The 16197-nt window shown below is 42.9% G+C and overlaps 1 protein-coding gene across 1 annotated transcript in view; it reads right to left on the bottom strand.

Moving 5' to 3' along the window:
- Positions 1–6515: 6515 nt before the first annotated feature.
- Positions 6516–16197, bottom strand: part of NENF (neudesin neurotrophic factor) — a 57957-nt gene continuing 48275 nt past the window's right edge. Inside the window, exons 3-4 of the mRNA XM_085612864.1 lie at positions 12058–12161; positions 6516–11029 (exon numbers count right to left, since the gene is read on the bottom strand). Of these exons, the coding sequence (XP_085468990.1) occupies positions 10853–11029; positions 12058–12161 (281 nt within the window). The 3' untranslated portion in view covers positions 6516–10852. The remainder of the gene's footprint in view (positions 11030–12057; positions 12162–16197) is intronic.

Raw genomic sequence — 16197 nt, 5'->3', positions numbered from 1 at the left:
GAGCAGCGTTTCCCAAACTGTGGGCCGCGGACCCCCAGGGGTCCGTGACACATTCCCAGGGGGTCCGCGGGCTGGAGTGCCTTTGAGTCAACTATTTTTAAATATTAAGCATACACGCACTAAGAATGACAGCGCTGGGGCAGCGGGACCCAAAAAAATCGGGCAAATCACCATTTCAGCTTAGGCCGGGGAAGCTGAAGGGTGATTGGCTTATTATTTTATAGCCGCGCACGCTCACGCACGCTTGCACGGCAGTGCGTCTTCCCTCGCGTCTGCAGCCAGCACAGGAGCATTTTGCCGCCCAGTGCCCTGTCTCCGCTTTCGGCTCTCTAAATACCAGCATTCCGGCACCTCGGACCACTACTAGAGCACGTGAGTGTTTATTTCGTAATTTTTAAAAAAAATTTACATTTACAGCTGTTGGGCAAGGCCAGGGGAATTAGGACGCCGTGATTATTTAGGCCGGGTGTACCAGTCGCGCAACACCTATTGGAATCACGTTGTGGGTGTCGGCCCTCAGCCCGGGATGAGACTTCACCCGAGCACTTCACAGGTATTTAAAAGCCCATTTGCACGTTAATGAGGCCTTACTGTTGTTTCACCCCTTCTAAGAGCCCCGCAGCTCCAGGGCCGGCTTTAGGGCGGTGCGACCTGGGTCGTGTTTGAAAGTTTATTATGATTTTGAAGCACCTGCTGCAGCGTTTCTTTCCGCCGCAATTACCAGGCCTCACATAAATGTCAAGATAACTCCTGTGATTAATTATCTTCCTGGAGATTGATCAGCATTTTGTATAGTTGAGGTTTTGACTTCTGTGAAGTTAGTGCAGAGGGTTAATATGCCTGCTGCAAAGAACGTGTGCCAAGTAGATTACAGAGTGGGTATGATAAACAGATCAAATATTACTGATTTCAAAAGAGACATCCTTTTGTTACTTGCAATTTATAACTTAAATTCCTAATATAGAATAGTGAGCTATTAACTTTCATCCTGCACTGCATACACACTGCAAAGTATACAATATTAAAACATTGATTAATGTTGCAAAAAGGGTTAATTTGGCTAGAAATCGATTCTTATTATTAAAGAAAACTCCCAACTATGCTGTTTCTTTTTCGACTCTGAGTTTGTGCTTCTCCACACCAAGCACTCTTAAACTATACTGCCTACCAGTATGGATGACATGTGACTCCTACACTTTCAGTCCTTTGGCTTATGTAATATTTCCTATACACTGATTTACACACGTATGATTGATTGTCTCTGTGTAATTTGTGTGTGATGCAAAGTGCTCGGACACCCGGGCCTACACTGGTATTAATTCAATGCATCTGAGAGTGTGTGGTTATGGAGACTTGGTCACTGTTAAAGGGTGCTAGTGAGAGAATCCGTGGTGGAGGTGGTCATTGGGGTGGCGTCAACAAACATTGTCGCACAGGGCGCCACCAGCACTAAAGCCGGCCCTGTGCAGCTCCACTCTGCCGTTTGCTTAAACTAGATTCAGCCCCCCCTCCCCCCGAAATTTTTTCTTAGCCCCCTGCCCCCCACGAAATTTGGCTCTAGTTGCGCCTCCGGTACTTACTAAATACATTACAATTTGGTTGGAATTGTCCCACCTCTAGGTAAGCCCTGTTTGCGCAGTGATTGGGTGGTATTCACTGCGTATGTAATTACCAGGTATGTTAAATATTGCACCCTTCTTAAAATTTAGGACGATCAAACCTGCCGTAAACTTACAGGGGAAAAGTGTGCTATTTATAGTACCAAAGTACCACAGTCTGCATGTTAGTCTCCAAAAACTCAAAACAGATGCTATTTATCGTGCCCCATTTTTCTTGCTTGATTTAAATTTCGTCTCAGATTGAGGATAGTAACAAATAAGGTTTTATTCCGGACAGATTTGGAAAAAAGGCCTCTCAGACGTTCCTGCAGGTCAAGCTGCTGGCGGATTCTGCCCTCTCTCATTAGATCTGTTTGAGAGGGTTCTGTTTCTAGCTTCTGATCACTCAGTCTGGGCTTGGTGACCATTTCCGTATGCCTGGTAACTTGTACCTATTTGCGCTTTATGACTTGTCTGCTTGCTCCTCAGTCAGTATCTGTGCAATGTGTACAGACTGCTATTGTGCTGCTGCTCTCAAAGTCTGTTTACTTTAATGTTGGCATATTCATGCACTCCTTTTGTAGAATGTTAGAGTGATATTATCATGATCTGAATATTTGAAACACAGTAAATCTGCAGGCGCAGGGCAGCTCACTATTTTAGTGTTACAAGTGAAATGACTAACTGCTAGCACGAAAATGTAATATGCATTTGGTTAAAACGCTATTCTGGCTGGAAAAGTAAAACGCGACAGAAAAAACTTGGCAATTAATATGGTCTGATAAATGAATTGTTTCTTATGCTTTGAAGCAGTTAACTTAGCCTGTCTTGTTGCTCAAATTGGTGTATTTTCTGGTATTTATGCTTCCCTCATCTTCATTGCTTTATTTTGCTTGTGAGCAAGCGTCATTCATAGTCACTGAAATGTCACTCATAATTACACTGTATTTATGACAATATCTCACACCGCAATCTGAAACCTTGGCAGCTATGATTTAGCAGCAGCCTTTCTATAATTCTTCTCGTGTGTGACGAGTGATCAGCGTGTGTGCTAGTAGCAGTGACATTATGGTTTATTCCCGCCGTCAGGGTTGGTTTCATGAAAAGTGTGGCTTGTGAGCAAGTGTCACTCATAGTCACTGAAATGTCACTCATAATTACACTGTATTTATGACAATATCACACACCGCAATCTGAAACCTTGGCAGCTATGATTTAGCAGCAGCCTTTCTATAATTCGTCTCGTGTGTGACGAGTGATCAGCTTGTGTGATAGTAGCAGTGACATTATGGTTTATTCCCGCCGTCAGGGTTGGTTTCATGAAAAGTGTGGCTGCAAGTGTAGTCCACTCCAAATTATTGCATTGATTTTAAAATGGTTTATTTTAAAATGGTTTCTTCATGGCACATTATGCAATCAATGCGTGTAAATAACTTTTGCATATTTTCCAAGATAAAATAATAAAAGCTTTAGTAATGCAAGTATTTGTTTGGTGTGTACTTGTTTGTGTATTTTTTGCGAATTATTGTTTAAATTTTTTGAAATTTAAATTGTAAAAATTGCTTGGGGGTCCCCGGACTCCAGTAGTGATTCAGTGGGGGTCCTCAGGAGTCAAGAGTTTGGGAACCACTGCCCTAGAGGGTCTCAAGTGATCCAGGTCTGGTGGCTTCGTGGACTAATGCGTCCAATGTAGGGGCCAGTATTCGACCTCATGGTCACAGGTTTAAATCCCAGCGGGTCTGCTCAGCCTTTCATCCTTGTAAGGTCGATAAAATGGGTACCATTGAGTCGGGTAACAATAAACATCTGTTATTCAGCGCCAAGATATCCTGGACAAGGACCAATCAAATGCATGTAGGTCTTGGCTCCTTCGTAAAAGGGATGGCCCGGACCAGATCTCTGAATGGGAACACAAGCAACTACAGCCCAGCTGTGGCCTTCTTCGGCTTCATTAGTGAAGCAAAGCTTTACTCCTGTGCCACAGTGAATATAGGACCCATGTTTAGGCATACCACCTCCTACGCAGAGAAACTAACACAACACGTAATGTGACGTGTGCTGGGTTACAATTGTACATGTTCAGACGGGACAAGACCTGATGGTTGTGGGCGAGGGTTCCTATTGGAGCACAACCCGGGCTGATTCACATGTTGACCCCTGTCTCTAGTGATACAGTGAGGAAAATAAAACCTTGGACCCTAATTACTTGTGGCTAAGATTTAATCAAGCACTCCACCCATTAATTTTTTATTTATTTTGCTGAGTGAGAGGCCCTATTGTGATAGGTGTGCCCAAACGTAGGACCCTTGCTCGCTGTACCACAGAACTTAAACTCCACGTTAGTGATGAGGTCCAGTAAGGCTGAGGCAAAATTGTGTATCTTCTGTTCCTGTTCAGACAGGATGTGCCCTGGCGGCCCAGACTGGGCTGTTCCTATTGGAATAGGACATTGGTGAACCACTAGAGGCTTGGTTCGGGTCTATAGCTGCACAATGGGTGGAAAAAAACAGACTGAACTGCAACCTAGGGCAATTACCAGTGGCTGAGATTTATTTGAACATGCAGTCCATCATTTTTTCCCCTCTGTGCCTTTAAGTCAGGTTCATCAAAAAGATGTCTAGCACGGTTTTAGAATGTTGCTTGTATCCATTTATAACCTTTGCATGTCACTGTGGCACTTTGTGTATGATGTGTGCAAGCACTTCTGGAGGGCGGTATCCTAGGTTTACGAATGAGGGATCCTCACATCTGCAGAGGTGCGCCGTTTCATGCAGTACTAGGTGCCACTCACAAGTCCCGCCACCGACGTTCTATTTGTTCTTCTCTGCCCATGGGTATTACAACAGTACGACAGATTATTATTTCCACTGACAGAACAGGGGAGTATGGCTGGTCTCATCACAAAGCTTGTGTCCGGTCCTTGTTATCGGAGGAGCCACATGCAGGAGGTTGGGTTCTCCCAATCTCCAACTCTTTGCAGACTAAACCAATTTGTTGACCCTCCCCAGCTTCTCGTTTTGTTTCTTGGGTTACAATGGGCAGGGCTGAGGGAGTAGAAGTACTCCTGACCCTTCCCTTTGGTCATTGATGCTCCTGTATTCTTTCCCTTTGTCTTTAATTCACAGAAACCTGTCAAAGATTTGCAGGGAGAGCTGGACGTGCAGGTAACACTGGTCTCCATTTCTGGATGAAGATTACATGGTTTCTGCCTCGGACCATTAGCAATAGATCCAGGGTGGATATTGTCACTCACTCACTAACACTGAGGAGCTTCTTCTCTTGGCACTTTCCTGACTTCAGTTGAGACTGTTAACATGGCAACGGAGAGGCCAGGGCACCTGATGAACCATGTATAAACTGACTGTCCCAATGCATATCTCAAGCAGGGTATCCATGAGAAGATTATAAGAACACCACCAGTCCTTCTTCTAGTTCTGGTGTCAGGTTCAGGGGTAATGCTACGAAGAACGGTGCTTTTATATGGGTTTGAAGTCAGTCCCTGGCTATTAATGCCTTCATGGACGAGAGGGGGCAAGGATGTGGCTACCTAAATGGCACAGGCAGTTTCCTATTTGTAAACTAAACATATGCATGAGATCTCTTGCTGGTTTTGGCTTCCTTACAGGAATGTCCTTATAAAGTTTAGTGGATACTTTCCTCAAATTCTTCACTTTCAAAACTCTTATTGAAATTACATCAGCTCGCCATTGGATAGAGTTGGGGGGCTCTACTATGGAAAGCACCCTAAAGTGTTTCTGAACAGGCTACGGCTCCATCTAGACCCAAGCTTCCCTCCGAAGGTGAGCCATGCTTTGCACAGATAAAAGAGGACTGTGTCTTTTATCCAGGCTAAAGGCTAAATCACGCTTCTGCCTAGCCATTTACGTGGACCGTTCCATGTCCTACCACTACAGTGAGAATGGCTTACAATTGTGCCAGTCACTAGGAGAGAACAGGTGTATATTCAGTCAGAAAGAGAGTCGCCATGTTCTGCCTATTGCAATGGAGGTTAGAACCAGAAAGAAAATGTTAGCTAAAGCTGGTGGGGCTTCACTATCCAACATCTGCAGGGCAGCTGTTCAGACCACTCTTTTGATGCTTGCATTTTACTACCAGCTGGTTGAGGGCATGTATTAAACCATGTCCCCGGAAGCAGTTTAGTTCCTTGCTGCAGACTTGAATTGTTTACCTTGCTTTTCAGGGTCAAATACATGTCAATGTGTCTGTTCAGCTGGAGCTCTGACATGTCTTTGTTTTGAGGTCCAGGAGGGGTGGCAAAGACATGTCCCCAATTAACTTATCACTGGGGCCACCAACAGAATGAGCATGTGATGCTCAGATTACCCGCCAGAAAACGTGTGGATGCAATTATCCCTTTCTCATCACAGTACTTGCTACCATGCATTGATGGGGGTCGGATAACGTCCTTGAACTGACGCCAGCATACTGGTTGCCGTCTAATATACTCCAGTTTCTTCATGTTTGGACGCAGAGTTGCAGTTGCAACCAGATGCCACTACCTGGCAGTACCGAGAGCCACTGCTGGGGGGGCGCTTTCCAGACCAAACTAGAGTAATCTTCAGGAAGATGCATCCATCAGAACCTTAAATCTTAATAAATTCAGAAAAATCTTAAACTATGGCCTGCTTGTGTGGCCTCGACGTGCTCCGGTTTTGGTGTATTCACTGGTATTTGTACGTTGTTTACTAGCAATGCTTGGTGTGCAAGTCTTCAATCAATTTTCCATTTTAACCCCTTGCATGCCCGCCCCTTTCCCCGCCCAGTGCCGCGCCTTGCATTAGCGGGCGGAGTTCATGACGAGCTGGACTCGTCATGGGCACAGCGCCACCGCAGCCCATGACGAGTCCAGCTCGCCATGGGCACTGAAGGGGTTAAGGATCAAGAACTCCAGGATACTTTGTATCATAAATTCTATATTTATTAAGTAGATGCATTTGTTCTAATCACACATTATCTTTACTTTGCCTGCACTCCTGTAAAGGCAGTGCTCAAGGTCACTGTAGTGCAAGAACATTCCGTGCACGAGTACCATGTCTGGACACGTAAAACACCACCAATTCAACTGTATGAAATAAAAAATGCCGTTTTTACCCACATATGAACAATGTCACATATTTATCTTGCAGACTTAATAATGTCATGTTTCTTCTTGGAGTGAAGTGTTGATCTCATGAAAGGTACAGTACCGTAAAGACTTCAGGCTGGGAGACGATTCCCATGAGAAAGCTACAAAATTTAGAAAGCATCACCACAGAAAGAGTTGATCATTTGATATCCGATCAATAAAAAAAATGGAACCCTGTAGCATGCAGAATTCTTTTTTCAGTTCACCGCAGCAGCATATAGTTCACAAAGATAATTTTCAACATCAACAAATCAGTTTTCCCTCCTGTCACGTCCACAACCTGCCTTGTAACCATCCTCCATGAGTGGCCTGCAAGCTCCCTCAAGAAGTGCATTCATCCTCAAGGTGGATTTATGAGTTTGTTTTCCCACTTGTCTTAGATAGCGCTTACCTCAGTTCAGTGCTGGAGCTTGATGCACAACTGCTAGAACAAGACTTCTGCAGTCTCTGCTATCTGTTGCTTTCCCCCATGCTTTCCCCAATGGGGTAGTGAACCCTTTGCTATTGCGCTAGTCTCTTACAAGAACTTCTTCACGGGGGCCTAGTTCAGCTCCAACCATGTTATCTTACCCTAGTTCTAAGAGGCCCATCGTGCAGCTCAGAGGTATTCAGAGTGTTGAGGACTATAATGAAAAGAGAGAACAGACTACAGTCATATACTTTTTCCTTGAAAGCTAAATACCATTCTAAATGTTTAACACACAGTTGGAGGGCATCCAGATAGTAATTGTTGTTTCGATGTAACCTCAGCCTTTCACATCCTGATGTAATGATGTGAACTTGTTCAGATGACCTTAAGGCCCTACATGACATCTATAGGAAAGTGAGCCATAACCTCAGTACGGATTACAAAACTAGAACTCAAAATAATGTGAGCAGTTGTATAAATGCCAATTGTTATAGAAATAGAAGTCTGATTCCCATGCTCCAATACTATGGAGATATAAATTAAAATTAAAAATGAGGCCCACGATTTAAATTCAAATTGTTCATACTAATTATGGATAATAAAGAGCCCTAATTAAAGGAGTTGTTTACAGAATTTAACAAGACAACTAAATTTTCACACTCTTCAAATTAAACAGGTACTTGCAAAACTAACAGATCTGGCTTTGGCAAACCGTCAATGTTTAATTTATGTATCAAGTACGTTTGGCCTTTACATACAACAGGCATATAAAGTGCAAATAGAAAAATATACCAAAAACGTAAATGAAAGCAGCCATTGTATCACAAGCCCTGGCACTAAAGAAGAGAGGCATTTGCTGAAAAAGGCTGGCCTACTGCTCCAAGCAGTGGTGGCTGAGGCAAATAGTGAATACTTGAAAGAGTTGAATGGATGTAGAGGGCTGACCAAAACCTGCTGAAGCTAGAACAAGGAGGAAATCTAACTGGTAGTAATCAGGAGTGAAGGCAGGCTCAAATGGAGGACAAGTGCAAGAAGAGAGGGCTCCGGTTTGACTTCTGTTATGAGACCGGATGAGTTGATCTAGAGTTAGTGTTTGCAGATATGTTTGATAAATGATCCCGGTAAGAAAATGAAACCTGGCCTGAGAGACTACATTGGGACAATGTAAATGTGCACATATAAAGGGATGAGCTTTCGCTGTATTTCAGCTCGATAGTATTTTAGTGCCTCTGATGCCAAGTAGGGCTTGCTGGCCGCCATGAAAAAAGGGATATTACTTATAATGGGTTTCTCTCCACTATCCTTCAGACATTGGCTTAAGCCATTGTCAATCAGATTTTAGATCAGCCCACAGGAGTGGTAAATCGCACCTTGCTCCTATTGACTGTGTGTGTGTATCTTTTCACCACCATTCGGATGCATGAGTAACTATTTTACATCTGCAAATTACACTAGTTCATCACTCGTGTCACATTCAATTTCTTTTATCTTATACATGCATCACTCAGTAGATAACCAGGATACTGGTCATCTGCACCGTCTTAACTGATGCAAATTATAATACCTACCACACTTTGCACCAACCCTCGTATGACACCACGTGAGCAAAGAAAGTATGCCATACGACTCCTAGAATATTTTCCTCTCTTTCCTAGTTTCCAGTAGCTACCTATTCATCATTCTTTCTTTTCTCACCTTTTGTCTTTCTTATACATCTCTTGTCATCTGGCTCCTTTTGATGCTCTGTCCTTTCTTCGCAGCTTTCATCATTTATTTGTGTTCGTCACTAACCTTGATTTACTGTGAAGCCCCTGGCCTCCTCCACCCCTCAGACCTGCCCTTATATTCCCTGAAAGCATTGTATTAGCTTTTTTTGCCTACAGAAACAAGAGGCTAATATATACCCAACTAATGTTTTTAGTGGGACTCAGTTTATCAGGTCATCGGTTCCAGAGGCAACCACCACTTTAGAAGCTAAAGTGGGTGCTTCACGATGCCATGCATGTTAAAGGTGGGTTTTATGTAGCACTAGAATGCATTGGACTGTTTCACTCAAACACATCATTAAGAACATTCATAAAAGGCTGGTATAGTTAGTGGTGTTAAGCACTGGTTGCTGAGATCCATGCATCATCTGTAGGTCAAGAATGTATAACCCAGCCGAACAAACTCCGCGTCAAATTCTTCAAAAGAAGAGAACATAATTACTACAGAGATACCTGCCATCTGTAGTGCACTGTAAACGTGCATAACAAGTACATAGCAACTATGTTTCCAACTTGAGGCAACTAGGGTTTTCATCAACTGCTTTAATTTATTTTAGCAACATTCAGCGTTTGCAAAACAAGGAATTTTAGTAAGAACCTATTTGCACATGGCTCAATTTTTTATTGCTTTCATCCCAAAATGGTGAGCAAAATCAAACCCCGGGCGAAAAGTTTGGATGGATTTGCATTGCTTGTTTCGCTTCACTTATTGAGAGAACAGGCTGCTTTACGAGTGTCTAATGTTAATAGGTAGAGCAGAACTTGTACCTACGTGTTATTCACTTGAGGTCAATTCGGGAACCTTTGCATTCAATGGGTGACGTACAATGACATTCACAGCTATGGCTTTCCTAGAAGGAGGGTGGAGATGACGGGTTGGGTGCTCTGTCTTCAGACAAATCTGGGTGGCTGTGGGATATGGTTTATTGTAATGATAGGGTTGAAATGTACACATCTCTGGAAATTGCTCCTGCATACAAATAGTGAAACAGAGTCAACTTGAGAGCGATGTTCGATCTTGAGAATTGTATAGCGACACAGTATGTTATGACTGCGTCTACTGCAACTGAAATGCTGTGATATAGTTACTTGCATATTGGAGGTTGGAGTACATCTCTTTATTTTATGGCCATAGGCTATCTCCAATACCACCTACGCCGTGGCTGCTGGTCTGTTACGCTTTGCATATTTTGCTAATTTTCCTCTTGTACTTTTGAGTATCACAGTGAAAATGAGAAAGTTTGATGGACACAGTGAAGACACTGACCACTTAGACAAGGCTCGGCTATTGTCATAAGTCTTTGCCTCGATGAACTATAAAAAACACACAAAGTGAAAACATCAATTTTCAACATCACATCAATTAATTTATGTTATTTGATGTGCCACAGTTTCCCAAAATAATAAAGGCTTTCAAGGCATGTTACATTTCTGTGTCTTTGGTTTAACATTCTTTGCGAGCTATTTTTTGAAGAGTCCCTATAATTTATTTTTAATATTGATGTTCCTTTTAGTTTACAGTCAGACACGTCTCCATAACGCACCCTAAGCAAACAATGTCAAACGCAAAATATTAACGTTCACTGCTGATGGAAAATGCAGGCACCAAATGAGATTTGGAAAAAAAATCCACGACCGAGTTTTTGTATAAAAGAACCAAAGGAAAAGTGAGTAAGAATAGATTGTTGGTGTATCAGCTGCCTTATAAGTTATAACACGGACTCCTACAGTTAAACAAACATAAAATAAAAAAACACAAAAGTATACAGTGTAGAAACACAAAGTGTATGATATTACTTAGTGTGTCCTTAATGACCCAGGAACTAAATCCCAAACTCTTCCATATGAACACAGGCATCAGGTCATGCCTTGTCCAGGATGGTTATTGCTCTCTACCCAATGACCTAATCTTGTGCTCTCCTCCATAAGGGAATCAAAATTCATCCCTAATGTTGAAATGGGGCTGGTCCTCCGGCTTGAAGTCGCGGTTGGGGCTCCCATCCTTATTTAAAATCCGCTGCGATGTGTAACCAACAATAGGATATTTCTTCTTATAGACGTCATTAAATATATCATCCAAGGACTTCAACTGCTCTTCTGTGAGCCCAGCCTAGGAAAACAAGATAACAAGGAAGAAGCTCAAGTACGTGATTGTGCAACAATGAACCAGACTACATTGCATATCCGATAAAAATTAAATGAATTTGATATAGATTAACAGAAAAACAAGGATTTGTTACCAAAGTCACATTCTAAGTATGTCCGCCTAAAATCAACAGCCCACCAGATCATAACTTAAAATATACATTTAAATTGCTTCTGATTCGGGAAAAGAGCAGAGAACCTTTGGGAAGCATATCTTTAAAACTGGATGCCGGGGTACACTTAGCCCCGCTGCAGGCGCAGCTCATTAGCATCCATGTGTCGTATTAGCTTAACCTATATACACAGGAATCAAGGATAGTGAATGAATCGTGTCGAGGAAGGCGAACTAAGAAAGTCCCTACCGCGAGTAACTTGGATCCAAGAAAGTCATAAAATGTTATTGCCAGAATCTTACAAAAGGCTGGACAAGGCCCACATTTGGAATAGTGGAGAAAGCATGTCAAGTGTGACCTTTTGACATGCACATATCTGGTACCATGAGTAGTAAGATAATGGCTCAAATGGTTCTGGGTTTAGGGTGACCAGTTCAAGCGAAAAAAAACATACCCCAACGGACAAGAGAGAGAAGAGGTGGAAACTCGTGTTGCTCTCTAATTCAAGTATGAGAGATTTCTGTCCCACCTAGATATGGAAAGAATTTATTGTGACAACAGTTGAAAATCTCAATATGAAGCTGGCATCAACTTTAAAATGTAAATAACGCTGATAAAGTTCATATGATAAATAAGAATATTTGGATCAAGGATGGATCATTGTGAATGTGGAGGGAACAGGAAACACAAGCACCCCATTCCTATTACTGAGCAGTGCACTAAGATGTTTCTCCTTGAAGGGAATAGCACAGGTTTGTTTTAAACAGAAAAAGTTGCCATTATATTTGTTCCTTGATGGCGGTAAATCCTAAATTAAATGTACCTGCTCAGCAACAGAATAAAATAAAAATACTGTATGAAAATGACTGTGATGTCTTACTGTGTCGTGGGTGAGATCTGCAGGTTCAAGCGACATCTTGGCCACCGCTCTTGTTGAATCCTTCCCAGCGAGCACATTGTACGAGGCACCTTTGCCATAGAACTCTGCCCAAGCAAAACAGAAATAGGTTAAAGGAAGCCACATTTCGATCGTATGAAACACAACTGGAGCAACATTCGATTTATTTTTGAAAATGTTGATGCTAGAGAGCACTACATTCTACAACAATATGAAACAATGAGCAGATTAATAAAACAAGACTTTTGGAAAAAGGAAAAATAAATGTAGGAGGCATTAAAAAGAAATCCGGAGACAAAAAATATTAAAAGCATGGCTGCCTTTGACCATGTCTCGAACCAAAAGCAAAATAACCCATTATTCAAATTTGACTTTTCCTGGTTTTGAAATACCTTAAAATTAGAATCAGAGTGAGAAAACATGTATTGTGCTGCGCAGGAATTGCTTTACTGTCAGATAAAAGTGATGTGCTTAAAGGCCTTTATTTAATAAGAGACGTGATTTGCACTGGTAGCCAGGGTAGACTCTTTCCAAGCACTTGAATTGTTACTTGCTCGTCAGGTTCCCATTTAATTAAAGTACATCAGATCTTTCGAATGAAATAGAAACCTGCTCCGTTTTGGAAGGTTTTACCATCAGAAAGTGTTTCAAAATCCAGAACAACACACGAACAGCACTCTATAGCCGCCAAAGCGAGGAAGGTGGATAACTGCATAGGCAGTTGTGTGCTGCCAATCCACCCATGAAGTGACACTGCATACCTACCATACTGAGGAAGAGGGCAGAAAATCTGTTTCTAAATAAGCTGCTCCAAGAGAAACTAATTTCCAGAGAAAACGTTCACCAAGGTTGAAAAGAATGCTCAACACAAAACAGGTGTACTAAATAACATTACACAGCTCATTACATAAGAAAATCCGCAAGAAAGATTGGGCATCTGAGATTATAACTAGGCCTGGGCGGAATTTGGTTATGCTGGAGTAATTTGGGTAATTGCCCATTACTCTTTGTTGCGGAATTACCAATAATTAAGCAAGGACTCTTCCTCATGTAATGAAGAGTAATTTGGGGGGGGGGGGGAAATCCTACCGTGAGAACGCATGAGGGCCTGTTCCTGCTAGTTAAATCCTACCCCAAGGGCACCCTCAGGGAGCACAAGTGACGGCTCACATTGGCTATTTGTGTTCTGTTGCATTTAGCGCATTTTCCTAGCGCAAAATGCATAGTTGCATCCATTTTGGACACGAGGGGGCATTTGCCGCAAAGAAAATAGCACTAAATGCCAGGAGTAAGTTGTGGGAATATTCTACTCCAAGAGCACATTTCGTAAGCATGAGTGACTGCTCGTGCTCACTATTTGTGTTCTGTTGCACTTTGCGCTATTTCTTACCACAAACTGCATTTTTGCATAGCACTAAGCACAGAATTCTTGCAGAATTCCTGGATAATTCTGCATGATTACTCTACACAGAATTATGCACGTTACGCCCACCTCTAATTACAACCTAACATGAACGTAAACTTTACAATAATGCAGCTCTGTATGGAATTACTGTTGTTTCTATGTACCATGGATGATATTCGGAACACTCGGACTCAATCCGCTCTTGCCATTGTATGAGAGGACTTCAGCTTCAGTGGATGGTAGGTGGTGTTATTTGATTACTCCCAGCACGGACTGCATCCTTCGTGTTTCTGACTGACACTGCCCTGTGCACCCAAAGGGTACTTTGGTGCTCTTTTATGTGTGCCGGTCTTCTAGTAATGCAGGGGCTCTTGTCGTGTCCCCCCTCAGGTGTAGCCTGCTCACGCAGGGCCGGCTTTAGCGCTGTTGGCGCCCAGTGCGACAATGCTTGTTGGCGCCCCCCAACGACCACCTGCGCCACGGATTCCCTAACCACCACCCTTTAACAGTGCCCAAGTCTCCATAACCAATCCCTCTCAGATGCATTTATAGCGCCACTCATACCAGTGTTGGATGTCAGAGCCCTTTGCCTCACACACACACACTCAATCATACGTGTGTAACTCAGCATATATGAAATGTTACAAAAGCCACAGAACTACAAGGTGTAGGAGTCACATGTCATCCATACTGGTAGGCAGTGTAATTTAATAGTGCTTGGTCAAGAGAAGCACAAACTCAGTATTTAAAAAGGAACACCATAGTTGAGGGTTCCCTTTAATAATAAGAATAGATTTCTGCCCAAATTAATCCTTTTTGCAACATTAATCCTTGCTCAAATCTATACTTTGCAGCGTGCATGCAGTTCTTTGAAAAAAGTTAATAGTTCAGTACAGTAACAAAGTGCATAGAATCTAAATAGGTCAGTGCATTACTGCTTTTAAAAGAGACATCATTTTGTTGCTTGCAAATTATAAATTGAAATACTAGATTAGGATTTTAATTTATAAATTGCAAGTAACAAAGGGATCTCCCTTTTAAAAGCAGTAACCCACTGACCTTGACACATTCTATGCACTGTGTAATCTGCTCTGTATTAGTTTTGTGCAACAGGCACATTGACCCTCTGCGCTACTTTATAGTGAGTCAACCCCAACTAAACAAAACTCGGTCGCTCTTCAGAAAGAACATTAATCAAAGGATTTATCCGGACATTTTTTGTTGCCAGGAAATTGCTGGAGGAAACGAACGCGGCAGCAGATGCTTTAAAATAATAATATTCTTGCAAACAGGGTGCCCCTCCCACCCCCCCCGGAAGCAAGCACCCGGTGCGGTGGCACCGGTCGCACTGCCCTAGAGCCGGCCCTGTGCTCACGCCCTGTGGAATATGTGATGTGATCTGGCCCTAGTACTAGCCCAGGCCTTTAGAGGCCTTCTTAATCAACACAGACAGTTTCACACCACTGCAAACTAACACAAGCGACAAGCCACAAGTGGCTGACTGCAAGCATCTTCAAGCACTGGCATGCTTCCTGGGGTTTCTGCAAAGCTAATCTAGCTGCTCTATTCCTTTGCGGAGATTAAATGAGATGAGCTGGAGTTAGTCTGCGACGGCTTATTTTAGCCTGTTGTAGCACAGCATAGTGTGGTGTGGTGTGGTCCTGATGAAGCCTGATAAATAGCATGTTGTAGCTGGTGATGCTTGAACAAGCAAACACAAGGAGATGATGGAGGGAGCACTGACATTTTTCAGACAATGGCCCCCAGTCACAGATCTGGTCTGAATCCATCACCATTCTTTAGCTCACTTCACCACCTCAGTTCAGACACAGCTATATGCAAATCAGTCTTGACCCTGTGCCTCATGGGAACAGTCCAGCCCGAACTGCCAAGCCATGTCTTCCCTGGACCGGAATCAAGCATCCTGGGACCGGTTTCTGGGTAAAACCCTTCATCAGCCAGGATAGCTTGAATCCCGTGGCACGCATCTCAGGTTCAACAATTAATTGGTTATGTCTTCTGGGCAGAACAGACTTCACACGTCTGAATCAGCACCACTACATCCATCACCATCAGCACATCTGTCCTCCCGCAAAGGGTCTGGGCTATTGCGGTGACTTTTCAGCAGCTATTTGTGAGCTTTGGGGACTGAGAACACGAGTAACTAACTTCAATTCTAAGGTATGTAATGACACACAGAAACTTAACCAGATGGGGAAAAATCTGGAATTTCAGTCCAAAACTGTGCCATGCATGAGGCATATTCTCTAATAGATGAAGGGTACCCATCTGTTGTTTAAAATACCCACCTCTGCATCCAGGCCCTATTGCCTGGCCTTAAAAACTCACCTTGCCCTTCATGCTCCAAAAAAGGGAAAACGTTTGAGTCCGAGCACCCGATCCGAACCTCACAAAAACCCTAAGCTCTCAATGTAAGCACTGCAGCTTTGGCTATTCCAGCACATTAGAGAGTTACCCAGACTGCAATTTGTTAAGAGAGCCCTGAAGACCAGTCTCTTCATGGAGGCCCTTGATCCGCTCACACACTTGAAATAGCCTCACTGTGAGAAACAGGCTCAATTTTCTATAATCTGGCTCCACCCGAACGCCTAGAACAAATACCGAAGACAAGTAACTAGTAGTTTTGAGATTAACAAATCAGAGCTTCTTAGCCAGTCCCATCATTGCGGCAAACAGACCAGAAAATCTTTCTCGCG

The sequence above is a fragment of the Triturus cristatus genome, chromosome 6 (genome assembly GCF_964204655.1).
Source record: "Triturus cristatus chromosome 6, aTriCri1.1, whole genome shotgun sequence".
Classification (NCBI taxonomy): domain Eukaryota; kingdom Metazoa; phylum Chordata; class Amphibia; order Caudata; family Salamandridae; genus Triturus; species Triturus cristatus.
This window is presented reverse-complemented; position numbering and strand designations above follow the sequence as displayed.